Here is a 27,864-nt window from a genome sequence, read left to right as displayed (position 1 = left end):
AGGTATGATGGTGCTGCTGTGGAGTGATATCTCTCAACTATCCAGATTTTTGCCTCATATTTTTGTTCTGCTCCTCATAAAATTTGTGGTTTTCTGGCAAATCACTGGGATGATCCGAGCACTGAAGTCACTAAATAATGACTTACATTTGAGTTTCAGACTTCAAATCTTGCAGAAAACGCATGCTAACGTAAACCTTGTCATTCTATTAACTTTTTTTACGTTTACAAAAGCAATATTTAAAATGTGTCCCTCTTTGGGGACCTTTGTCCAGATTTCTAGCACTACGAGATTGCGATGTATGCTCGGAGCCTCGGCAAAGTCCCCGTCCACATAAAACAAAGTTCATCCCTGTCCGTACTCAGACGCAACTGTGGCGCTCTGTATGGACAGGAACAGAAATTACCCCAGACCTGCCCCCGTACTACTAATGTACAAAAGTAGCATCAAGCTATCAATAGTATATCCCGGGTTTGGGGGTCCTCGCAAATTATTTATGGTATGAACCCAGGTGGTATTGGAGCATGCGCAGTTCCGGAAGCTGGGCGTCGTAAGTGGTACGATTATTAGGACATTGCTGTTAGCTTGTCTCTTTTAAGTAAAGTAGGTCTTGGTACAGTATTCCAGTAGCAACAGTAATGCTTTGATTGTTACATAACGTACACGTTTGTTGTTGTTGTCGTAGACTTGGGGAATGGGAGGCCGCTGGTTTCCCAAAAAAATTACTTTTAGTTCTTAGTACTGTGGGATGTGGTAGGTATTCTGGCTTGCTGTATAGTAAAAGTAATCCTCATTAAGCTACGTAGCATTTCGGGGACAAAGTCCGAGTACTAGTGGTATATTTTATTGGTGCAAATCAGTGAACTGATGTCATTGAATAATCTCGGTAACGGAATATTGAGCGTTTCCTAAAGCTGCCTGGCTTCTGAGAGAGGAAAGGACCCCTCTTTTATTTTACGTTCCAAGTGTATGTCTAATGATACAAGCTAGTTTGTGTTTACTAACGAATTGGTGTTCTAATATGCGGGAAATAAGTTTTAATGGAGTAGTGTTCTGATAGCCACCACCCAGGCGATTGTTTCTTTAGTGTAAGACAAAAACGTTGTATGTAATGTGAGTGTGTATGCATGCAAAGTAACTACATGTGAGAAATATGCAGAAACAAGTTCTGCATACGAGTAGATTATTGCATTGGAATATGTAGTAATGTACAGCGGTCGTTTCGTAACTTTCAGTAGAGTGTACAATTGTAAAGTTTGTAAAAAAATACATTTTTAAAGTTTTGCGGGAAGGAAGTCGAGGGAAAGAATTAAGCTGAAATTGCACTTCCTTATTTATTACTGTATACAGAATGGTGCACGACACTGCACGTTGTAAACGTAGGTGCAGAAGTTTGGGTGTGGGGTTGGAATTGAACCTTTAGCTATTGTGCTCCGTGTGTTTCTTTATGATGGTGTATTGTTTGCAGGGTTGGTTTTCATACCTCTCAAGTGTACCTCAAGATGAACGTACCTCATCTGAAGTCTTAAAAAGATCATGTTCCTCGAAGTTCCACATTGAAATGGTCTGTCAGATATTCAGCGTTAGGAATTTTTAACTGATATATGTATCTGTTCATTAAAAGATATATTTTATAAGTAAAACCAGCATGTTTTAATTAACCATCCTATGACCTTTCCAGATGAAGTTGTTAGTACGCCATTAGTATGTGTTTCACATTATGAGGGCAGGTGTTCCTCATTTTTGAGATGAAAGGTTGAGAGCTATGGACTGACTGTACGAACTACTTTTTTTGTTAGGTAAGTGCTCTCAACCGAGTTACTGTTTTATTATTTTGATTGTCTTATGTGTTTCTTAATAACAAATGGAAAACGTACAAATAATGTTGTGTTGTGTCTTTCGGCTTTTCCCGGTTAGGGGTCGCCACAGGGTCCGCTAATGATTGGTAGATAGATTTTTACGTGCTGAGTTGCCAGCCCTGACGCACAACCTTCAAAGAAGGTACACCCATTCACGCATGTCTCCACGCAGAAGACGCTCTAACTGAGAATCGAACCAGATAGCATCTTACTGTGAGGCGACAACGCTACCGCAGCACCACCACCGCAGCTCAAAACGTACAGATAGTAACAATAAGGCATAATGGTATTGTACTATAATAAGGCATAATGATAGTGTACTACGGACCCCCCCCCCAGACTGTAAATGCGTGGCCTGAGTGATTGATGTGCTAAATGGTCATGTTGTCTTGTGCAAAGAATGCGTGATTAACTTGTCATGCAAATTTGACAGTGATACCGTGCATACATTGGTTGTTGTTTGACACGTATGGAAATTACCCTTGTACATATTAGTGAATGCTCCTAAGAATCTCCAGAGCTAGATGACTTCAATGTGTAGGTGTTAAATGTAAGTTCTAAGACCTTTCCCTTTGTCGTAGGGCAATACATCTTTTTGGAGTGAAGGTGTATTTTTTTTCCCCTCATTTCCCCCAGGATGTTTCCTGCTAAAGTAGCTTTTCATACCTTATCATGTATGTCCTTTGAAATGCAGATTAGTCTTAGCACTTGGCACACAAGGGGGAAACCCTAGCTCTACTCTTGCTTGAAGGATTGCGTTAGGTTAACAACAACATTAGGAAATATGCACATAGTATTCTTGTCCGTTTTTTTAATATTTTATTAAACAAAGTTATTTCTGCTCGTATTTTGTTTAGGAGTTTTCATGCGTCGTCAGGTAGGTGACAACAGTTGTAGATTTATTTGTATAGTAAGTCAGTTTGCAGTTATAGTGTTGTTGTTATACATTTTTTTACTGTTGTACAAGTTTTCATTCAGTAGACAAAGCAGTTAGAGATGTACATTTCTTTCAATTGCAAGTAGTTATTTATAGTTCTGTTGCTTCAGTAGTAGTGTGTGTACTATTTAGTGATTTCTTTAGAATTACTTTTAAGAATTGACTTTAACAAGCAGTGTTTACTTCAATATTTTATTTAGTTCAAAATTTATTTCCCTGAACTAACGTATTGAGTACCTGATGAATATTCATGACTTCTACCCAAGTTGGCTTTGTCAAGGGCAGATTCTGCCTGTGAAATCTTGTTAACTAGGGCCATTGATGAGTGTACATCTCTACACATGGCATACTACTTGGCAACGGCTTTTGACACAATCCCACACTCGGGCATTGCTGATAAACTTAGTAAACTGAATATAAACCTCTTTGTTGTAAGATGGGTTGCTAATTGGCTCACAAACCAGACACGCACTGTCAGAGTGGGTGACTCCATATTTCAGCAGACCTTTTACCAGCGGGGTCCCACAGAGGTCAGTGCTGGGACCCCTACTGTTTGGTATATACTTCTCTGAAGTTCGGGTCTAAACTAAATGGTTGTGGCTGACTAGGTTTGCAGACAACTGCAAACTGGGTGCAAATATTAAATCCCCAGTTGATGTCAGTATGCTCATCTTGCACAGACTGACTGGTATCTTAGTCAAGGACTCAAACTTAATTCAGATAAATGCATCATCATTCCCTGTGGCACAAACAATGTCCCTTCCCACTATCAAATCAAGAACAATACCCTAAGTACCCATGAAGAGATCAGGAACTTGGGTTCACAACTTGATTGTGACCTTATCTTCAACCACCATGTGTCTACTGTAGTAAGGTAGGCTTTCTGCGTAGCACTCTTGATTATTAAAGGCATGGCCTAGAGAGCAGAAGAGGTTATAACTCCTGTATACTGGGCACTATTGCAGCCCATAAGTGAGTATAACTCCATGTTTGGCATGTACTGTACAAAACACCTGCAGCAATTGAAGAGACCTTTTTTTAGGCAAGGTTCAAATGACAAATTCATCACCATAACAGGAACAGGCAAGCAAAAACTCAGGGTAATGCTACTCAATGCTAGAAGTCTAAATCTCAAAATGCACTCACTCGAGGCACTCCTTAAAATGGAGAACATCGATATCTGTGCAGTGACTGAGACCTGGTTCAAGGCTCCAGCGAGTACCCCTGCACTACCAGGCTATAACTCGTACCACACTTTTCGGCCATGTAACCTGGACTAAAACACCAAAGGTGGAGGTGTGTCCATATTCATTAAGGATGTCCACACCTCCAGGCTAGTTGTTCAGCATAATGCATCCGAGGTTATCCAAGTGCAACTAATTCTGGGCAAAACTGCAATCCAAATTGTAGCTTGCTTCAGATCCCCCACCATGCCCCAGGATTCCCACTCCTCTTTTCTTTATGTACTGGAAAATATTAGGGTTCAACCAAACACCCTAATAATTGGTGGCTTCAACTACCCCAACATTAACTGGGAAAACTACTCGTGTACCAACTCCTTAGCTCAATGCTTTCTGGAATTCATAAACTTCAATGCCCTGTATCAACCTATCCACCCCCCCACCAGGGGCAACAATATCGTAGACCTAGTCATTACCAACATGAGTGACCGGTGTTCCACACCTGAAGTCAACTCCTCATTGGTCCGATCCGACCATAAGCTAATCACCCTTGATATCCACATCCCGCCCCCACCCCCCATTAAAGAAACCACGGTAAAACATTTCTTCAAAGCCAACTTCATGCTTCTTAAGACAGAAGTGGTGAACTTCATGACACCCATGCAGATGGACAGTACAGTTACAACTGCTGAATTCTACACAAATGCACTCTATAAGCACTTACATGAGTGCATGGATCGTGCTATCCCAAACAGAACCAAGACGCTATCCTCCTAAAAAAGAAGCTAATCTGGTGGTCCCCTGCCATAAACAAACTGTACAACAGAAGGACGAAACTGTTGCAAAAGAGTAAAATCCCATGAGTGGAGGGGCTCTGTGGTCAGCCTCAGTAAGAAGCTGAGATCCCTTATAAGATCCTCCAAAGCTAGCTAAGAAAACAAAATTGCCAGTAATTCCAAGGACAACCACAAAACATTCTATAGCTATGTCAAGAAGCTCGATGGCAACACCCAGATCTGCTCTGAGTTGCAGCACAACGGCACGAAAATTACAGAACCGACTGATATTGCCAACATCCTGGCAGATAGGTTCAGTGCTAGCTTTACCCCACCCCCTAAAGGGCCCATGTCTATACAGGAAGAATGCAGAGTCCTTGTAATCACAACTATGAAGGTAAAAGCTGCACTCTCTAAAGCCAAAAACACAGCATCCATGGGACCGGACAACATCCCGGGCTGCGTTTTACACTAATTTCAGAACAAACTGGCTCCCCACCTAAACACCATGTTCAGTAATAGTCTCACATCAGGCTTTGTGCCCACTGAATGGCACACAGCAACTGTTATTTCACTCCACAAAGGGGGAGCCACCACTGATCCCGGGAACTATCGCCCTATTAGCCTGACGAGCCTGGTCTGCAAGGCCATGGAACGTATCATCATGGAACTCCTAAACAAAGACATTGGTAAGCTCCAAACTCTGGATCCCACCCAGTTCGGGTTTGTGAAAGGCAGATCATGCCTCCTGAACCTGATCGACTTCTTTGAGGCAGTCACCAAAGCCGTAGATGAGGGTAAGGTGGTTCACACAGCCTTTCTTGACCTCACCAAGGCTTTCAACACCATCCCTCATTCTGGAATTCTATCTAAACTCACTAAACTTGGTATAAATCCCTACGTCACAGGATGGATTGCCAACTTGCTCACTGACAGAACCCACAATGAAAAAGTTGCAGACTCCAAATCTGACCTCAAACCAGTGACAAGTGGTGTACCACAGGGTTCAGTCCTGGGACCTTTCCTGTTTGCAATCTACTTACTTCTCTGAAGTACAGGCTAACACAGAAGGCCTTTGGCTAATGAAGTTTGCAGATGACTAGGAGCCATAGTCAAGTCCCCTAAATGATGTGGACATCCTACAGAAGAGCCTCGCTGAGACAGATGCCTGTTGTCAGAGCCATGGCCTCAAGCTCAGTGCCAAAAAGTGCAGTGTCATCCCCTTTAGTAAAAACTCTGTACCCATGAACTACTACATAGGCAGCAATCTGCTTAACACCGAATGCGTGATGAGACCTTGGGACCCAGGTGGACAGTAGTCTCTCCTTTGATAGTCACATTGCCACAGTAGTCAGTAAGTCCTATGTGGCACACATCATAAAAGGGTTCTCATTCAGAAAAAAAGAGGTTCTTGTTCCCTTCTACTCGACACACATTAGACCCGTTATATAGAGTACAACACCCCTTGTGGAATGTACCTCACAAGACATCTGTAGCAGCTGGAAAGGCCACAGAAGTACCACAGAGGATTACTGGCCTCAAACAAATGCCCTACATTGACAGTCTCAAAAAAACACCAGCTTTAGTCCGTAGCATATCACCTACTCCGAGGTGATCTCTGCCTAACATATAAAGCTATGTCAAACCCAGAGCTGTTGGACATGCTACACCTAATGAAATCCCAATCCCTCCGAGCTACACGCTCTAGGGACCTAAACCTTGTCACCACAATAAACAGGACGTGCTGGAGGGATAGATTCCTGTCCCGGAGACTTCCCGTACTCTGGAACAGGCTACCCATCTATGTCAAGCAAAGTTCTTCATTAGCACTCTAAAGTCTTGAGTGAATGAGAAATAGGAAATACACCCCAGGGATCACTTCTGTGTCTCTGCTCGACAGTGGCACAGGAAAATAACTTTCTTGGGTGGTGTAAGCCAGGGAACCTTGTTGGCTAGGCTTACGTAGGCCCTTGGGCCAATAGCTTAGTACCTACCGATGAACCTCAGAGGTTTCTAATAAAGAAGACCAAGGGACTCCAGCACGTGCTGCACACAAACCAACTTAAGTCCCAGTCAGTTTACTGTGTATCATGTAGATGTGTTAGGGGAGACTTATGCCTGGCTTACAGAGCAATCTCGGACCCAAACCTTATGAACTTGCTGCATATCCATAAATCAAGCGGGACTATAGGGCCAGCCATTCCTGGGACTCGGGTATGGCCTACAACTTAAATAGGACATGCTGTAGGGACAGATTTATCTCCCAGCGACTGCTGCGTCTTTGGAGTAGGTTATCTATTCATGTGAAACAGAGCACCTCTATGACGCTGTTCAGAAAGAACCGAAGTGGATGGGGCACAGTAAATTCTTACCGGGAATAGTGCCCACAACCCTTCTGGATATGGGCAGTCATTACTAAATACAATCTTGGGTAACTAACATCTCTGTGGGATTACGTTGGGATGAAACGGCTAAGCTTGAAATGATCTCCGGGTCAATAGCCTAGTAATCTCCTCTGAATATTCTGTAATATTTGTACCCATCACTGGGTGTTTGGTGGGTGGGGTTTGCATGGGGCTTGCTACTGTGCATTCTGGGGGGGTACTAGGATATAGTTATGCTTCTGCTTCATTGTGGTGCACAGCCAGAAACTAGAACTGACAGCTGTGTTCAGAAGGTTCTGTCTTATTTCTAGTTAAATTAAGTTCACAATTGTATGCAACCAGGTGTTCAAGGTACACCTAAGTGTTATATGCAGTGAATATTCTTGAAATGGTAGTCTCTTTCATTGTTTAGTCTGTTTACCTTCATCTTTAACTTCTTTTTCAGGAAAAAAAAAAACTGTCCCTGTACCCATTTTGTTTATCTCAAAAGTTTAAACCTGAAAAGTCAGACGTTTGAGAAATGGCACCACTGCTGTCCAACATGTTGCTAGTTCCAACGCGTGTGATACTACGTTTGTATTCTTTCTTATTCTGGGCTGTGATCTATAGCCTCTCCTCCTTGTCCGTGGGTTTTACAGCACTACGTCTTGCATGGCCAGTATGCACAAAACCCAAGAAGATGTTCAGCTGGCAAGCTCGGAAGACTGCACCGGACTGCCTAAGTGACACTTCCCTTGGAATGCATCACTACATACAAATAAAGGTATGTCTTATAGGCTGCTGGGCTTACTGAGAGCTTTGGATCTAAAACGGGAGTGGAGGCAGGACTGAGGAATGATAGGCATACCTCTCAAATGTTCAGATTTTTGTCTCACATTTTTGGTTTATTCCTAATAAATTTTTGGTTGTCTGGCAAATAATTGTGGATGGAAGTCAGACAATAATGACGGGCATTGAGTTTCAGACGACTTGCCCTTCAGAAAAGTCTTGCTAATGAAGAACATGTTCTATTAACTTTCTAAGTTTATAAGAGTAATATTTAAAAATGTTCCTATTTTTGGACCTCTGATCCCCAATTATTTATGGCTCTGTCCAGACTTTTTTGCTCCAGGAGGTTGAGAGGTATGATGCTATGTGGTTCTCAAATTTAACTGAATAAATGAGAAATGTGGGACGTATGAAATGTTTTGTAAAACTACTGACACTTTTTTTTTTTTTTCCCCAGGTATATTTTAAGAATGTTCATGTGTAATACATTTCCATTTTGCTTGCTTTATGTTATTGTGTCTTTTGGCTTTTCCCGGTTAGGGGTCGCCACAGCAGAATTCCGGTCCGCTAATGATTGGCAGTAGATTTTTATGTGCCGAGTTGCCAGCCCTGACGCATAATGATTGGCAGTAGATTTTTATGTGCCGAGTTGCCAGCCCTGACGCACAGCCTTCAACGAAGGTACGCCCATTCACGCATGTCTCCACACAGAAGATGCTCTAGCTAAGAATCGAACAGGATGTCTTACTGTGAGGCAACAACGCTACCGCAGCACCACCAGTGTGTAGTAAAGAGTAGTATTTGCAGGTTTGTCATTTTTTTGCATTCTAGAACTGTTGTGTTGTGCACAAATTTATATCAGTGCAACAGTGTTGTAAGTATCAGACAGGGAATATTGTACAGTGACAGTGAATTTTTCTCCTGACAACTTCAGTTATAAAAATGTAGCCCTTTCTCAAATACATGGAGCAAAGTCTCATTGTTCAGTGTTTGCTGATTTCGCTTTATGTGGACTTGTCAATAGAATGAGACCCAACAGTTCTGCCCATGTGTTATTGCTTTCATTTGTAGGTGCGTCTTATTGCATTTGCACTTTTATTGTGTCCCACAGTGATGTAAGTCTTTGTTTTTGGGGGTTCTGCAAGTTCCTGTAGTGATCTAGTGTTATTGTGTGTGGTAACATGTGCAAGTAGAAAATAGAGTAAGTTTTTACACAAGGGCACCTAAGTAGTTCCATTTGTCTTGGGAGTGATCACTTGGGCTACTAAAATAGAGTATATTTAAATATGCTATGAATACAGGTAACCTCTTACAAATTACGAAAGATGGTCCCGGGTGTGTTGCTGAGAAGAGTAGTTCTGGCAAACATGAGAGTGAAGTGATACTGATTTACTGAACTTAAAAATATGTTCTGACTTTGGAAATGGAGGTCCATTCTGGTCATGGCTTTAAAACTACACATTTAGAGAAATTAAGCCAAGTGAAATAATAGGACATTCATATCATCCATTCTCATGTGTCTGAGTTGTAATCTGTAAGGTTATGCAACTAAGAGGTTGCACTGGTTGGCTATTTTTTTTTTTCTTTTTATCTCATATGGAAACAGTGTAGCACCTTCTACTAGGCTTTGTGATGGGAACACAAGACATTATGATAGCTGAAGACTGAGGGAAGTGGCTAGCACCCTTGGATTTTTTTTTGTACTAGAGAGGAAGCCTATGTCTGGGTTCTCCTTGGCTGTCTCAAGTCTTCAGCTATGTCTGGATAGAGTTTTGCTCCATGTACCTGCTAACAACATTTTATAGCGGTTCTTGTACTGTAGGGCAGGCTGATGGTGAGGTGAACATCAAACTTAACAAGCTAACTTGCGTTGCATATATTTGTTCATTACGAGTGTTTTTGAAGTGATTGTTTATATTGGGACACTCCATGATGTGCAGATGCAAGATGACACTGTGATTTATAATTTCACAACTCTTAGTTTTCAAAAAATGAACGTTTGTGATAAACAGGTTGTTTTTAAGAAGATAAGACATTAAAAAAATCAATGGCTTAATGTCCATCAGGGGGATTTGGCCTCCGCACCCCCCAACAATCTAATACTGCAAGGCAGTGGCACTTAAAATTGTGTATATCAGGGGATGGCATGGGGTGGTGTAGTCTTCCTTTTCTCTCTCTCAAGTCAGTAATGACAGATATTAGAGTTTCAAACGTTTTAAGGTTTTACATTTTTTTTTTTTTTACTGTTCATTGGTGTGTACTAGGCTAATGGCCCTAGAGCCTTTATAAGCTTAGTCTATAGGATTACCCTGGCATCTTGCCACCTGACCTTAGTTCCTAGTGCCTTTGTCGAGTAGAGCCACTGGAGTGATCCCCAGGATGAATTTTCTATTTCCCAATCCACTCATCAATATTTCTCTTGAGGGTCAGTGAGGTGCTCTGCTTGACATGTATGGGGAAGTCTATTCCATAGCATGGGCAGTCTCTGGGTTATGAACCTGTCCCTCCAGCGTGTTCTGTTGATTGTGGTAATGAGGTTGAGGTTGAGGTCTCTAGAGCGTGTGGTGCAGAGGGATTGGGATTTATTTAGATGCAGCATTTCTAACAGAGCTGGGTCAGACATGGCTTTGTAAGTCAAGCAGAGATCACCTCTAAGTAGGCGATATGAGACAGAGAATAGTTGGGAGGTTTTTGAGTCTGTCCATATAGGACAAGTGTTTAAGGCCTAGGATCCTCTTTGTGAGGTACATTTGTAGCCTCTCCATTTGTTGCACCTGTATAGTGAGGTACATGCCAAATGGGGCATTATACTCTATGATGGGCCTAATGAAGGAAGAGTAAAGGGAGATGATGACCTCTTTCTTCCTGGATGCAAAACTTTTAGTAATGAGATGTGCCACATAGGACTTTCTGAGCACAGTAGCAATGTTGTGGTCGAGAGGTTGCTGTCAACCTGTGTTCCCAGATCTCTTATAACATCTTCTATGTTCAGTGGATTACCATCAATGTAGTAATTCAAGGGAACCGGGTTTTTCCCAAGGGGGATGATGACACATTTTTTGGCATTGAGCTTAAGGCCATGGTTCTGACACCAGTCATTGAGGCCTTTCTGTAGGATGTCAACATCACTTGGGGAGTCTAATAATAGCTCCCAACTTGCAATCGTCTGCAAACTTTCAGCCAGAGTCCCTTCGTGTTGGCCTGGACTTCAGAGAAGTAGATACCAAACAGTAGAGGACCCAGGACCCCGAACCCTGTGGGACTCAACTCGTGACTGGTCGGCAGTCTTCTGAGTCAGCTACTTTCACACTGTGGGTTCTGGGTTCTATCGGTGAGCCCGTTTGCAATCCACCTAGTGATATAGGGGTTGATGACTAGCTTAGTGAGTTTTTCTATGATTCCTGAATGGGGAATGGTATCAAAGGCCTTGTCCAGATCAAGGTAGGCTGTATGAACCACCTTGCCTTCATCCACAGCTCTGTTGACTGACTCAAAGAAGTCAACCAAGTTGAGCAGGGATGATCTACCCTTCACAAAAGCAAACTGTGTAGGATCCAAAGTTTGGAGATGCCCTTTATCCTTGTTTATTAGGTCCATGATGATGCATTCCATAGCTTTGCATATCAGACTCGTCAGGCTAATTGGGCGATAATTCCTGGGGTCTGTAGTCAATCATCCTTTGTGGAGAGGGATGACTGTAGCAGTGCACCTTTCAAAGCCTGAGGTGAGGCTGTGATTGAACAGGGCACATATGTGAGGTGCCAATTCACTCTAGTTCATGTAGAACACAGCCAGGGATATTGTCAGGTCCAATAGAAGCTGTATTCTTGGCCTTGGACAGTGTTGTTTTAACCTGTGCAGCGGTAATACTGGTTGCCTGGCAATCTATTGGTATTGTGATTTGGACATTTTGGGAGGGGAGAGAGATAAAGTTAGCACTGAATCTGTCGGCCAGTATATTGGCAGTATCTGTTGGCTCGGTAGAGGAGGTACCATTGTGCAGTAGCTCAGAGCAAATATGGGTATTGCTGTGGAGATTTTTTACCTATCTGCTGCAATTCTGTTTTCATAGTTAACTTTAGAGGACTTGATGAGGGATCTCAACTTTTGTTGAGGCTTTTAAGGGAGTTTTTCCAGTCTTGGGACTTCGCCTTATTCTAAATCAGTTTCCTCCTCCTGTTTTAGTTTGTTTATGGCAGGGGACCACCAGATTGGCTTCCTTTTTTTTTTTTTGAGGAGAGAGCATCTTTGCTCTATTGGGTATGGCGAGATCCATGCATTTGTGAATGTGTTCGGTCATGCAACTATTCTCCATTTGTATGGGTGCTGTGAAGTTAGCCACCTCTGCTTTTAGGAGCCCAAAGTTGGCTTTGGAGAAGTTTTTCATGGTGGTTGCCTTTGTGGGGTGGGGGTGTTGATTTCCAAGGTGATTAGTTTGTGGTTGGATCTAACCAGGGAGAAGTTGACCTGGTCATTACTAACATGGACGACCGTTGCTCTACACCAAAAGTCAAGGATGTTGCTCTAGTAGGGGGTAAGAACGAGCTGGTCCAGAGCATTGTAATTAATGAATTCCAGAAAGCGTTGGGTACATGAATAGTTTTCCCAATTAATGGAGGGTAGTTGAAGTCAGCCAGTATGAGAGTGTTGGGTTGGACCCTAGTATTCTCCGCGTTGCTTAAGAACGTGTAGTGTGAGTCTTGGGACATGGTTGGGGACCTATAGTAGGCTACGACCTGAATCGCTGTCTTACCCAATGTTAGCTGCACCTGAAGCATCTCGGGTGCATTATGTTTGGCTACCAGTCTGGAGGTGTGTGCATCCTTTATGAATATGGAAACACCGCCTTTGCAGCTTCAGTCCAAGTTCTGGAGTCGAAAGGTGTGGAATGAGTTATAGCTTGGTAGTGCAGGGGTGCTTTCTGCTGCCTTGAACCAGGTCTCTGTTACAGCACAAATGTTGATCTCCGTTTTTAAGGAGTGCTTCGAGCAAGTGCATTTTGAGATTTAGACTTCTAGTGTTGAGCAGCATGAGTCTCCAGTTACATTTGTTTGTAGCTGTTATGGTGGTAATTTGGTCTTTGGAATGCCACCTAAAAAAGGCACTATAGGGATGGCAGGAGCCTTGGCCTTGGCCAGTATCCGGAATCCAGGGGTGCCAGATGCAGGTGTTGTCTGGCAAAGCATAGATGTTTGTCTATCATGTCATCCCAGGCAGATACTGGATCCCCTTAGAATGATACCAGAATCTTAGCCAGTTGTTGAAATCGGCCATTTTCTGCTTGTACTGTGTTATCATTCTGGGTGATGGTAGGATGCTGATCAGGGCTAGGGTCATACCCACCTGGGCTACATAATCCAAGAGCTCCTCCATGTTTTTTTTTTATGTAGTCCAGGGAGGTGCGTCTCAGGTCATTCACACCCACCTGTACAATGACAGTCATATTTGTAGCTGTTGCTGAGGGACCTGAGTGCGTGCGTTATGTGGCGGATCCTGGTGCCTGACAGGCAGCTGACTGTTACTTTCTCCTTATTTAACCTAGTGAGTGGGACATCAGTGTGCCTCACTGTCGAGTCACCTATGACTAGTATGTTGGGCATGCTGTTTTGCCTTGGGGCTTTGGTTGAGTGGCACACTGTTTAGGAGAGTTGTGTGTATCGTGATTAGTGGTGTGGTGGTCAAGTGCGTTTTTGCCTTGGAGGTCTCTGCTGTTTGGGTAGATTTTTATTGAGAGCCTTCGCGAAGGTGGGTGTGTGGTTTGTGTTTTTATGTGAAGGCAGTGCTGGGGTGTGTTCCGGAGGGCTGTTTGTTCTATGTGGTGTGTTGCATGTGTTGACTTTTTTTTTCCTCTTGATCAGCTATTTCGGTGTTGGCTGGAGAGTGTGTGGCTTCCAATTTGGATATGTGTGTGTCTCTCAAGTCTTGAGTGTTGGGAGGTAAGAGGAGAGGGTTGTTGGTGTACATGAGGCAGTTGTTTCATTGCCTCAGGATGCCCAAGTTCACCAGGTTAATAGGAGAAAGCACAGGAAAATGACCTTTAAAACATGCCTGGAGGGGTGGGCATTAATAAATACTGGAGCTGTTTTCTTGCAGAATGTTTTAGTGCTGGTAGCACTTTTGTGTGCTCCAATAATTGCTACAAAAAGTCTGGTAAAGTGCTAAATTAATAAGCTAGTAAAAGTGCAGGAGAAAAGAACTAGCAGATCTAAGGGAGAAATTGAAGACCAGACTTTGGCACCGCTCAGAAGCTTACAAACAGTCCTGGATACAGCAAATCTGTATCTGGACTAGACTAGTTACAGGAAAGGCAGGAAACAAGCTTAGATTTTTTTCCCAGAAAGCAGCTAAAACAGAACTAAAAACAATTCAAGTGCAGTGCAAGCTAGCGCACTTGAGTGTGTAGCAGTATTAAAGCAAATACAGTTTAAATAAATGCAATTTATTCAAAATGTATTCTGAACTAAATTCAGTTGTTTTATTCAACTCTGAACAGTTAAGAAGCTGAGAAGTGCACTTCATCAGAACACAAGGAGATTTTTTTTTTTTTTTGTAGTAAAGGGCAAGGGGAGGAAGGAGGAGCAGAAGATAATTCAAGGTTAAGAACCTTAGTAGGTTGGCCTTCTCAAATGTTCTCTCTGTACTGGGTAGAATGAACACTAGACTGGGAGGATTGTCCCAGATTTCCAGTAGGGGCGGGCAACTGCAAACCCACCAACTATAACAAACCACAGGAATAGGGTGGGTGGGAGGCAGAAAACCAGTTTCAGAAGAGATCAGAAACAAAAAAAAACAATGCCAGCAAATATATAAAATAATTAAATCAGGCAAAAATTAAGTGCCAAGAATTATACTAGTCAGCGATTTATATTTCCAGATTGAACACAAGGAGTTTCTAACAGAACTAGAATAACATTTAAAAGACCACCATGCTTAACTGACAACTTCTTGGCACTACATTTTAAGTTGCCTTTGGACTAAGCTGTGCTTTTTGAAGTGAAGTTTTTTCTTTTCCTTGCTGGCATCCTGACATTGTTCTTACTAGTCAGTAACTGAATTTACTAAAAGTGACTGAGTTCCTGTCCTTTCAGTTTCTTGTTTCACACTGGGAGAGCCGAAATTAAGTTGTTGATCGGTGTGCAGCCATCTTTGAAGGCCCAAGTTGGGCAAAGAAGTCATCTGCAAATCTGGCGACCTTGCAATATTGGGCCATTTAGGTGAGGAAGGTGCTTAACTTTCATCAGGTCATCAGTTAGCTGGATTAGGTTTGCTTTAGTGTAGCATCTAAAGGTAGACATTTTTTGTGGTAATTTGGGTTTTACCCTCATAGTGATTGATAAATGGTGGTCATATTTGACCGGTGTGTCGAGCATAGGGTGGATATATTGCTGAGAACCACATCCAATATTTTTTAAGCCCTACTTGAAACTTAAAACTCCTTGTCTAGGAGCAAGAATTAATGATTCCAGGAATCATTGTGCATATTTATTTGAGGTGGTATGGGTTTCAAATTTAATGGAAGAATGGTTGAAGTCTTCCAAGAGAATGGTGTTAGGCTTAATAGCAAGAGATGTCAGTTTCTCAAGATACATTGCATGGGCTGTAGATGACGCAGAGAAGGTGTGGAAGTTGGATTATGATATATCATTGAGTTCTACTTACAGTGAAAAGGATGTGGAGGAGTTCAAGGTCATTGTCCTGGCTTATGAGTCTGGAAGTGAGATTGCTTCTTAGGAATACAGACATGCTCCTTCCAGTGACACTGTCATTTTCCACTTTGGATCTGAATAAGTGGCATCCATTGAAACCCTGTAGTGTGGAGGGTGCTATTAGTATTCTGAAATCATGTTTTGCTAACTGTTCAGACATCTGTATCTGCAAGATTTAGGAATGCCAGTAAGAAGTGCAACCTGTTTAGGCCTCTGGCTACCTTATTATAGTTTTGATTTTTGATTGGCTTTACTTGAGGAGACGGACGTTGCCATTAGGAAATGTGAGGTAGGAAAAAGTCCTAGCCAATATACAGAATCTCTTGAGGAGAGAGAGTTGCTGGGCATTTTTAGCAAAGTAACCAGTGATTGTTTCCTCTCAGACTAATATATAGGATCCACTTAGAATAACACTAATAGATACATTAATAGATAAACCAATAATAGAAGTCAAGTTACTTTTTGTATTAACCTCATTCTTGGTGATAATAGGCTACTGCTCCATGTTAATTTCACACCAATTTCAGATGCATATTCCGAGTTTCATCATGACCCTCTTCATATGATCCAAGTAAGTATGTTTTAAGTCCTTCACACCCACGTGTGGAATGACCATCTAATGTGTGTACTTGAGGGCCCTATTGACATGGCAGATCTCGCAGCCTGAGGTGCAGCTGTCACTTTCCTTGTTTTGCGTAGTGAGTGGTACAGCTGTGTGTCTGACTATGGAGTTGATTATGAGTAAGACATTATTAGATGTACTGTCTCTGCCTTGCTTTCTTAAAGGCTTTGGCCTGCCATTTGAGTAATCCCTTTTTGTGGTTGTATTTTCTGTAGTGTCTGTTTGCCTGTTAAGTGTGACACTGAGTACCCTGTATACCAAACCTTCCTCTTTGTGGTTTATTTAGGGACATTGCAAGTACCTCAGCGTAAGAATTCTTATTTGTGTGTCTAGGACATGGTGGGCATGGTTGAGAGATGGGTGCATGGTTGAGAGATGGGTGTCAGAGCTAACAACATGCTGGTTATAGTCTGCAGTCTTTGAGGAGAGGTTGGCCTCCAAAGTTAGCAGATACTTGCACCTCTCGCATATGAATAATTTGTAAGAAGAATCAGTTGCCAGTGAGCATGAGGCAGTTTTTGCGTTGTCTCACAGTTTTCATTGCTATCAGGATGGCAGTAGATGACCAGATAAAATGTGACTTCATCATGTTTACTGCCTGGTGAAATAAGGGGCACTTATGAGGTCTACTGAGACACATTTGTAGGAAGGGTGTTTGTACTAGGACACTGGGATGTACAATGAGTCAAAGCATAAGCATAGGGAGTACTAATGAGGGCTAATGAAATTCATCTATAGGATGGGAGTTTGTACATCCTAATGCCCTAGTACAATGAGTCGCATAGGCAGTACTAATAAGGGCTAATGAAATGCATCTGTAGGAAGGATGTTTGTACTAGGACACTAGGATGTGCATTGTGTCAAAGAATAGGGAGTATTAATGAGGGCTAATGAAATGCATCTGCAGGAAGGATGTTTGTACTAGGGCACTAGGATGTACAATGTGTCAAAGCATCAGTCGCAATTGTATACAAATAGTTTCAATAAATGGAGGGTATAAAGGTCTGTAGAAGTATACCCCTCAACTGTCCCTGACATTACTCAAATTTTAGCTTAGTACCCGAGTTTACGTTCTGAAACTGACAAAGGTGGTGAATTAAACTTAATGGATAAAAAAAAAAAAAAAAAAAAAAAAAATGTACTGTCATTATCTCAGAAAATGTATATTCATTCACATTCTCTTATTCTGTCAATACTATATCCCTGATTCTGTTGAGATGTCCTGATTCAGTTGATGGCTGTCGGTAAAAGTGCAGCAACAGCTAATGGATATGTGAAATGGAGACTGCCTGCTTGGCTGGATGCCACCACAGCAGCTTAGTACAGTGAGGCAGTCAATAGTTTACAGCTGGGAGTTGAGTCTGGCTCTGAGTACCTGCAGGAGCAGCCTTAGGTCAACTGGTGCCCTAGGCAAAAGGGCTCCACGGCGCCCCCACAACACCACCTGGTGCCCCCATCCTGGTCTACCTACATTAAATAAATACTGGAAAAGTGCCCCTGCTAGTGTGGCACCCTAGGCGGCCGCCTAGTTGGCCTATGCCTAAGGCCGGCTATGAGTACCTGCAACAGATATCCACTGATGAGTGCAAAATTTCAGTAAAAGCGACTGCATTAAGTAATGCTTTCTTGAAGGCAGTGTCTGTAAATTTGGCTTGGATGCTGCAACTTACTACAGATTTACAGATCACAGCAAGGATTAAACACTGGTTCAGAATGCCCACAGCTGGCAAAAATAGTGGAGAAAAATAAGCGCTATGCCTACCGCAAAAAGGTACTCTATCTTGAGTGATCTAGCTTTCTACTAGTATTCTAGTCATCTGCAGAAATCTGTAGGTGGGTTCAGTTGCATATTGTTGTCCTCATCGTACAGTACCTAATGACATCACTTAATAGTGTGTGTGTGTTGTGTTTTTTTTTTTTTTTTTTTTTTTTTTTTTTTTACGGAACCAGATAATGTGAACACTTGGGACTTATCGTAAGTAGTCCTCAACAGTGCACAACCCAGTGGTGGAATACACAACACTTCCCACGTGTAGTGGGATTTGGTTCTGAGGTCAAGTGTGATCCTCTGGTACCTTCTTGTAGTTGCAACCCAGCAAAGTAGAGCTACAGGGTCTGCAGATACCTAGAGTTTAAAGAACAAACCAGAGGACACGGGCCAATCAAACAGCACACTACCCTTGCAAGCTGTAGCAAATTTCACTCAGAACAATAGCAGCACCCACTACTATCATCAGGAGATAACTTGGTAAATCAGTTTTAAATGCAGAAATCCACCACGGCACAAATAATGCAGTAGAGTATTTAAATCATCCCTATAGCACACTCAAGTATAAAAACAGCAACTTGCACTTCCCAGATGTAGTAAGGTTTCGTTCTGACGTGAAGTCTGGTTAGGTATCTTCAGGCATACTTGTGTAATCGCAGACCAGCAGAATAGAGCCATTTCACAGAATGCCCCTGATTTTTGCCACACAGTTTTGGTCCGTTTCTTATAAAATTTCTGGCAACTTATTTAGGATTGCAGTCAGTAAGTAGTAATAGGCAATTTGAGTGTCAGACTAAAAACGTTTATGCTAGCAACTTTCTAAGTATTTAAGAACAATATTTAAAATCTGTCCCTGATTGTTTTGGCCTTTACTCCTCTTCATTTTTTGGCTTTCACCCTGATTGTTTTGTTAAGAGATTTGAAAAAATATTTTTATCATAATTTGAGTTGTACATAGCCACATGGCAATGATTTGCTTAGTGGGGTTGTCTGTCAATGAAAATAACTTGACATCTTGTTTGCTCAGTGTAACAGTCTGATTTGTGTGAAATAAGAATAAATACCTTGGGCTTATGTGTGCATTTGAAACAAACATGAAATACATTTCTTGTGCCCATAAGTATTAATTTTTATTTCCACAGTCAGATGTCGGAGGTGTACAGTCAACAGTAGCACTATAATTGTTTGGTACAGGAGCTGTGAGGAGGAGAGAATGGCTGACTGTGCTGTCATGATAGTTAAATTGACATAAGTCTGTCTTTTCCGGACTAGATGTGTAAAGCAAGATGGAATTCTGTACTGTACTGTGGCCATTTCCTCACAGGTGGAGGTGTACACCAATCAAGTTGGTGTAATTGATAGGTATGGACATTGAAAAAGTCTACTGACAACAGTTTGAGTGGTCTTTAAAGGTTTAAAAAAATCAGGAAGGTGAATACAAAAAACTTTTTTCCTCATACTTTAAAAGAAAGTGGGAGTGTAGGTGGCCCATGGTTTTGAAAACTGCCTAGGATCTACTGTACGCTTAACCCACTACTGCCTCTGTCCCTCAATCGTAGGTCCTCTGCACCACAGTAGAATCAGGAAAGACCATAGCTAAACTCAGAAGTATCCTCTAGACAAAGTTTCTCCTATCCTTCCACAGTATTTCTCATGACTGTATTCATATTTTCAGTAAACACTTGGCAAAGCTTGAGCTTCCCTCCCTAACTTTACCACCCAGTTAATGGATCTACCTCTTATCCATTCCCTTATCCAGTGATTTGAACAGTTGCATTCTGTCTCCAAGAAAACAGCAAAGGCCAGCTGAACCACAGAAACGTGAGTGGATATCCGTAAAGGCAAATAGTTTATTGTAACACTTTAGTGCCTTGGCTGCAAACTACCCTTCAAGGAGTAAAGTAACTAAACAAATAGCAGCATCATATACATACACCCACCAGTCGGCATAAATTACTTGATTACATTAATCAAATTCATCAACAAATCTCTATCAAAAATGAAAAGAAATTAAGCTAAATTAAAACTCTAGTTTCATTCAGTGTTCAGACCTGGAGGGGATAAAGTATTATATTTTAAAATAAACACACATTCTTTATACAGCAATTTATGTTTAAATATGGTTTCACTAGCATATTTGAAATAAACTTCATCTAAAATAGTAGCTTCAAACGCTGGGGATCAGTTATACATATCAAAATATTGAGCAGTGAGACTTTCATTTTCTTTACATCTCTCGCATGTTCTTGCAACCTTAATTTAAACTTTCGCTTACTTTACCCTCCATAGAAAAGACCACATAGACCTCAAGCATAGGTAATGCCTTCTGTATTACAACTATACCTTTCTTTTGCTTGGAAAGGCAGACCATTAATCTTTTGAAAGGTGTTGACATTCAGTCTCTAACCCTTCCTCCTTCCAAGGCCATTCATCTTAAATCCTCCATTTCTGCTCCCTTCAGCCTCTGAGTAAGGCTGTCCACCATGGGATATTACCTCTTAAAATCCAGGTGGTGCTCACTTGTAACACCTGACTGCCCTCATTCTAACTATGTTACCCCTTCCATATGTGCCTTTCAAATGACATCTGAATCTCAACCACTTACTCTGCTGGTGCATACTTCAACAAAAATTACTAAAGGTGCAACCATCCATTTTCCCTCCTCATCCCCATCACTTTTCCTGTCCGCTTATCCAGTGGCCCTGATATTCTTCCTCAACTCTGATAATTCAAAGAAAAGAAATGATCACTTGTGACTTGGGTTAGGCAAATTTACGTTTTATATAAGAGTAACCAAGTTTTTATTAAGTTAACATTTACAAACATTATACTACACATATATTGCTATACAACATATAACCTAAGCACCATTACATACATTTTTCAGTTCCTGCCCTTTTTAACAAGAAGCATTTTTATTAAACAGTCACTTACGACACTGGCAATCATACATCTATGTAAAAGAAAATCGAACCACACTGACATAATCCTAGTTGCATGCATTTTGTTACACACCATACAGACACACTCCAAGTTGCAAACGTTATACATCACTTAAATTGGCAATAATTATGTATGTAGCTCATGTCCTGCCTTCTTCTAAACCTCATTCCTCCCCTGCAAGCATTGTTCCTACATTTCCCATTTTTTCGTATGTAGTCTGCTCTTGTCCAGCTCTGACCATTTCTGGTCTGTGTCTTCCTTAATTGTGCTGCAAACTCTCACCCCAAGTATTTTTCTTCTGTAAGATGGGTAGTTTAATTTTGCCTCCTCTACAATGGTTCTTTTTCTAATCTTTGAATACTTCTAAAGGTAGAAACATAAAACCTGACACAATACCATAATACCACGATACTAAACATCTTCAGAATGTATGGTAACATTTCAGACACATCCTCCAATAGACTGCAGTCAGCCACAAGCAAGGTAATGTACAGTAAATTCAGTGAACCGGCACCCATGGGGATTGGTAGATGCCGGATAACTGTAGTTTCTGGTTGCTTGAGAGCTATTAAAAATAGGCCTGACTAATACTGTACCCTATACTATTTGTTTGGTTTGACTTGTTCTCGGGTTGGGGAGAGGGGAAATTTCTTATCTTTCTTTTTAAAACTGTAAAAATGTAAGGTATGTTTCTGCGGGGAGGAAACCAAGTGCAACACATGAGAATTGTATTTATTTTTTTTCTCCAGTTCCGGTTGCTTGAGTTCTGGTTAACAGAGTTAAGTTTACTTTATTTATTTATTATTTATTTGTTTATTTTATTTACATTTATTTGCTTATAATTTATATTTACATTCTGTATTCAGTACTCTTCCCTATTCACCAACATGATCAGTTGCAGGCTCAGCACAGGTTACATTGTAAGAACAAAAAGCAACAAATAAAAGCATTATAGCTGTGAAATCAAAATACAATTTGAATAATCTATGCAGGGACAAATGAGTTGTACCAAACTGCCGTTGGGTACATTAAAATGTATTTTGAAAATAAATGTACAGAAAAAAGCTTCAGTAGGCATTCTTGGTGAAACCTTTCCTTCCCCGAGATAGTTGTACGATGTACATGCTAAAACTCCTCCTTTTGTATAACAATTGGTTAAGATGGCTGTGCTTGTTGTAGAACATTAGTTACTGGTAGGATTGTACTAATATTTACTGTTTTGTTTTCAGAGGACAGTTTCCATCTTAGTTTTCCTGAAATCAGTGCAGAACTATATAAAATTATCAGAACACGTGGATTTTTTAGGAGAAATTATGGAAAGAAAAACATTAGTACCAAACACGATACCTAACATAGCTTTAAATCGCTTCTTTAAAAGCGGGGAGATACGTTTTGAGGGACTTAATGGAATAGTAAAAGAAGAAAGTTCTAAAATTATTGCAATTGTAAAATCGTGGAATACAGCAAGCTTTCATTTAAATAATTTTACAAAATGTGAGACCTTGAGGTGTAATGCTAGGGTAAGAGGTGTGGCTGTGTGTGAATATAATACTATTGTGTCTTCTTTTTGGTTAAAAAAAAAAGATGATGAATTTGAACACACAGTACCCAGATAGCTAAGGGCACAGTAAATACTCCTTTAAACATAGTATGCTCTTATAGACCAGGTGAGAATGCAAAAACACATCAGGAATATTGACGGAACCTTAATGGAAACTAAATTTCCACAAATTCTTTTTCATAGCTTATCTTCGTTATTGTATTGAGTGGCATGAGACGGCTAGTCTCTGTAAATAGCAAAGGCAAGAGTATTTGTTTTCGCTACCGATAACCCTAACTTAATTCGTAATTTGAGTAGGTGGTCCACTTGGAACTTCTGGTCATTATTGTTTCAAGTGAAGTTTAAAAACACAACACTAAGCCAGCCAAAAGATATAATTGTGGCATAATGGATTATGAACATCTATTAAGTTCCATCAAAAATATGAACTGAAATAAACGTACGTTTATAATAGAAAATGATTATAGATAACAGTCTGCAAAATATTTTAAGAAGTAATGTTGAAGATGCAGGCAGCTATTAAAGGTAGAAATTCTACTGAACCAATGTGGTGGAATGAGGTATTATGTAAATTATGCAGAAGAAAGCCGAGAATATATAAGACATAACGGTCACTACAGTTGAAAAGAATTCTAAAATTAGTATTATATTAAAAATAAAAAGGGAACCTTACTGATGTTTACAAATCTCTAAATGTCACTTAATCATAGATCTTGCATGAATTTTAAAAAGATTAATAATGACACCGTCATGTGGGATACTAGCATGATTGCAGCAGAATTTAACAGATATTTTTGTTAGTTTATTTAAACAACTTCAAAAAGGCATAGTGGTTTATGGAATTTGCCCCAAATTCCTTTGGAATTTTTAGAAAAACTTTAAGAAGGGCTAATTAAACCTCATCTAGGGACCTGACATAATGCCAGCTGTATTGTTAACTATAAAAAATTACTCCCATATTGCACATTATCTTTTATAAGCATCCATAAACCAGAGCTGTTCCTGGTTATGGAAATCTGTGTAGTCACAGTTATTTATAAATAAAAGATAAAGAAATTTAAAAACTGCAGACCAATGTAACCTCTTTTTTATAACATTTTCCTAAAACAGATGTAATATTGAGCTTATGATAAAACCAAGTACAGATAAGAGCAACGTTCCTCTTAGTGTAGTAGAAAACCTTGAAAAAGCTAGAATTACAAAGAAAAAAAAAGGTTTAGTTATTACAAAAGTTCACTCATCTAAGGCTAGTAAGTCTGCTTACAAGTGTTTTCAAGAATAGTTAACTAACCTAGGGCTGCATATGGAATAAAGCTGGCCTCTTGTATATCTGATAATAACAAAGGGTTTGTTTAATAGTTACATGGCTATGGCCTGAATGATGCTTCAGGTTTGCTGTTAAGTGGTGGTTGTGTACATATAACTGAGCTTAAGTCATTTGCTAACTTATTTGTGTTTTTTGCAGATGATCTGCAAATAATGCTGACTATTTTTCCTTGGCAAACTTAGTGGATAGCTGTCCACCTTTTATTGGAAGAATTTATAAAATCATCAAACTTTGGTTAATAAAAAGAACTCTGTGTCTGGTGGGCATGATGGGTTGAATGGTTACTTTCTGGGAGTATTACTGATTGCTTGTACCCCTGTTTAGTTTTTGTTTAAAAAAAAAAAAAAAAAAAAAAAAAACTAGCTGAAGGTTATGCTCATGAAATCTAGAAGGAGGCTGTTATTCCTGTTAATAATAAAACATACCATGCTTATATTGTTTGGTAATCATAAAATGATTAATTTGACACACATTTTAGGGAAGTGCTTTAAGCAGGCATTAAATCTATTTAAGGATATGTTTTTTTTTTCACTGTCTACCAACATGGTTTTATATCCGGGAGAGCTAGATTATCTTATTTGGTTATTTTTTTAATGAATAAATAGGAAGTTTGCTGGATAATGTTTTATAGATTTGATCCATTTGAATCTGGCTAAGACCTTTGATTCTCTTCTGCATTTTATCTTTATTGACATTTTGGCAACATGAATGTGAATATATTGAGATGGGCTAAAAACTGGTTAGGTCAAAAAATGTGAGTTAGTCAAGAATAAATATTCTAAATGTGTCTCTAAAGTGTGGTATACCTCAGGGGTAATTTATTTTGGACCGTTGTTGTTTGGGCTACTGATGAGTGACTGTCCCTTATCAAGTCAAATTTGTTTGAGTAAATTTTCTAATGATCTAAAGGTTGGAGGTTTAAGTTGAGAACAACCTAGTGGACTTAGTGCTTGCTAAATTACTTGGATAAGTTAACCACATGGGTACAGCTAAGGTTATTGTCGCTCGCCAGGTTAGGATCAAACAGGCGAGCATTGTGGGTTCTTGTTCAGGCAACTTTATTGTATACAAACTCATCACAAATGAAGTTAAGTAACTTTAACTTGTAAACAGATTAGCTGTCATACACATGGATGTTAACGATGTCCTTCAAGGATGCATCTGCAGTCATCACATATGGGTTGTCCTGCCTCAGGCAGCCCTTCGGTCGGCCGGATTCCAAAGTCTGGGTCTGGCGTCAGAGCGCCTGGGGTATAAAAGCGTCAGCTGACGCCATCTTCCCCAGTCTTTCTTGCCGCGTGGTGCCCGAAGCAGAAGCAGTTCGCAAGTGCCGGTCGGCCAGCTCCTGTAATTCCACTAAATCGAAGACTTCAAAAGCTAAGTACCCCGTTGGGGACCCTTTCTTGCCTCAGCCGATGTCAGATAAAATTAATAATTGCTTAACTTGTGGGAAACAAATACCTCATAAGGATTTCCACCCTTACTGCCTACCTTGCCTAGGCCCAGACCACGACGTCTCGGCCTGTTCAGCCTGTGCTTCCTTCAACCGACGCACTCTTAAGACGTTGGTCGGAGTTTGCAGAGGAATTTTTTTGGGCTAGTTTTGCTTACAAAATGCCGTCAGACTCCGACTTCACATTTAATGCAGAAACGGAAGGACAAGGACCGACACACACATGGTCCGCAGTTTCGGCTGAAACCACGGCCAGGCCTACCGCGAGTGTCTCGGTCTCGGCTGAAACAGAGTCCTTGGTACTACCATCCACCGAAACCGTACAACCGACAACCTCGGCCCCGGAGGCCACTACTGTATCGGTTGTTGAATCTCCATTGGAATCTGGTGTCCAGGAACCTTCCGACACCATTCCCTTAGACAAAACTACACCAGCACATGGTGCAGCCAGGCCTCCTGCATCCATGTCTATTAAGGCATTCTCTAGGGCTAAAGCTGCTAAACACTCAAAATTTATGCCTCCCAGGGTTATCCCTCAGGGTCCCACTACAGGTTCTCAGATTCTTAGTCTAGCAGAAGACCTTATTTCATTAATTAGAGGCTCTCAGCCTCATCCGGACAGGGGCTCTCAACCTCCTACAGAAAAAAGGCCCAGGGTTGAGCCCTCTGATCCCCTCTCCTCAGATGAGGCCTCTGATGGCTCTGCTCTCTCGGACTACCAGGAGCAGGCTTTTCCGGCCTACGAGGATTCAGATGCAGAGGAATCTATCCCTTCGGCCTCCCCTCCTGAAGAACTGTCCTTTGGGGAAACTCTGCACACTATGAGGGAGCAATTTCCAATGGCAGGGCCAGGAATTCTCTGATTCCAGGAAGAGATTAAGGACCTTCTTGCATTTGCCTCAGCATAGACCTTTGGCTATTCCCCCTGTTTTGAATGTCATTGATGATGTGTACTCTGAATCTAGCACAACCCCTGACACTCTCCCTCCGGCTCCTGCCAAACCCGATAGGTAGGTACTACAGGGTCCCGGAATCACACCTTTACCTTTACAAGGCCTACTCTGCTGATCCAGAAACTATCTTCCAGGGCCCTAAAGAGGTTGCAGCTGTCACTACAAAAAATCCACTCCCCTCTGAAAGGGAGTCCAGGGCTTTAGAGCGATGGGGTAAAAAAGTGTATACTTCTGCTACCCTTTCTGTGAGGGCTTTAAACTGTCAATTTCATATGATACAGTACCAAGAATATTTGTTAGATGAATTGCATAAAAAGCTGTCTTCACCTGAACCCCTAGATCGCAAAACACTTTAGGATCTGGTACATAACTCTCAACAGGTTAGCAACCATTTCTTGCAGTGTGGTTATGATTCATTGGAAGGTTCATGTAGGTTGGCTATGACAGGTGCAGTCATGTGTAGGCATGCTTGGCTGAAGGAACAATCTCTACCAGACCATGTTAAAGCAAAGCTTCTGGATGCTCCACTGGAAAAGCAAAAGTTATTTGGCTCCACTGCTCAGGAGGTCTTAAAGAAATTTGAAGAAAAGGCAAAATCTGTACAAACAGTCAAAGATTTTATGCAAGTCTAACCACCAAGATTTAGCAGAAATTGGCCTTCCAAGAACTGGTCCTTTCCAGACGCAGACAGATTTCAGAGAGGCAAGAACAGGTGTGCCAGAGGTAGAGGGCAAGCTAGAGGCTCCTACAGAGGACGTCAATGGCAGCATCCCAACCAGAGAGGTAGTGCAGGGCCTGCAACTGCTGCACAAGGACAGACTCAATGACTTTACTTTGACACCGCCAACCAGGGCTCAATTGGAAGCACCTTTGGGCGGAAAGCTTTCCTTATTTTCAGAAAATTGGCACATTATTACAAGGGACAAATGGACACTACAAATAATAGACAAAGGTTACAGGCTCCATTTCCACACATTACCAAAAAGAAAAGGCATGCCAGACCTGCCACCAAATCAAAGGGCAGAGGCTTTGAAACAAATCTCCAACTTAATGAAAATGAAAGCAATAGAAAAGGTTCCTCTCGCAGAACAAGGCCAAGGATTTTATTCCAGACTCTTCCTTGTTCCAAGAAAAGAAAAGCAATGGAGGCCTATTCTCGACTTGTCCGCACTAAATACTTATCTCATTGTGCCAAAATTCAAAATGCTGACTCTACAGCAACTCCTTCCCATGCTGGGCAAAGAGTCTTGGCTGGTAACTCGACCTCAAGGAGGCATACCTGCATGTCCCTATCAGACAAAGCTGCAGAAGACACCTCAGATTTCTTGCAGGTTCAGAGCATTATCAATTCTCAGCATTGCCCTTTGGCTTATCTACTGCGCCCAGAGTATTCACGAAATGCCTGGCATCAGTAATTGCACACTGCAGACTTCAGGGGATGCAAATATACCCGTATCTGGACGACTGCCTTATACAAGCGGACAGCCAACAAATTTTGGTAAAACACTTGAATTATGCCATCTATCTTCTTCAGGCCTTGGGATATACAGTCAACATTCACAAGTCAAGACTTGTACCATCCCAAAGAATAACTTTTCTGGGTGCGGATCTAGACACAACCACCCA

At 41.2% G+C, this 27,864-nt stretch overlaps 1 protein-coding gene across 1 annotated transcript in view; it reads left to right on the top strand.

Annotated features, from left to right (window-relative positions):
• Positions 1-762: 762 nt before the first annotated feature.
• EPHX3 (epoxide hydrolase 3) overlaps positions 763-27,864 on the top strand; it is a gene marked incomplete in the record, with an annotated part of 594,865 nt that continues 567,763 nt past the window's right edge. Inside the window, 3 exon segments of the mRNA XM_044084425.1 lie at positions 763-967; positions 1,682-1,799; positions 7,583-7,900. Coding sequence (XP_043940360.1) covers positions 7,658-7,900 — 243 coding nt within the window.

This window comes from Protopterus annectens, chromosome 9.part0 (assembly GCF_019279795.1).
Source record: "Protopterus annectens isolate FY-2018-M chromosome 9.part0, PAN1.0, whole genome shotgun sequence".
NCBI lineage: Eukaryota > Metazoa > Chordata > Ceratodontiformes > Protopteridae > Protopterus > Protopterus annectens.
The sequence above is the reverse complement of the archived record's forward strand: the minus strand, read 5'-3'. Positions and strand labels throughout refer to the sequence as shown.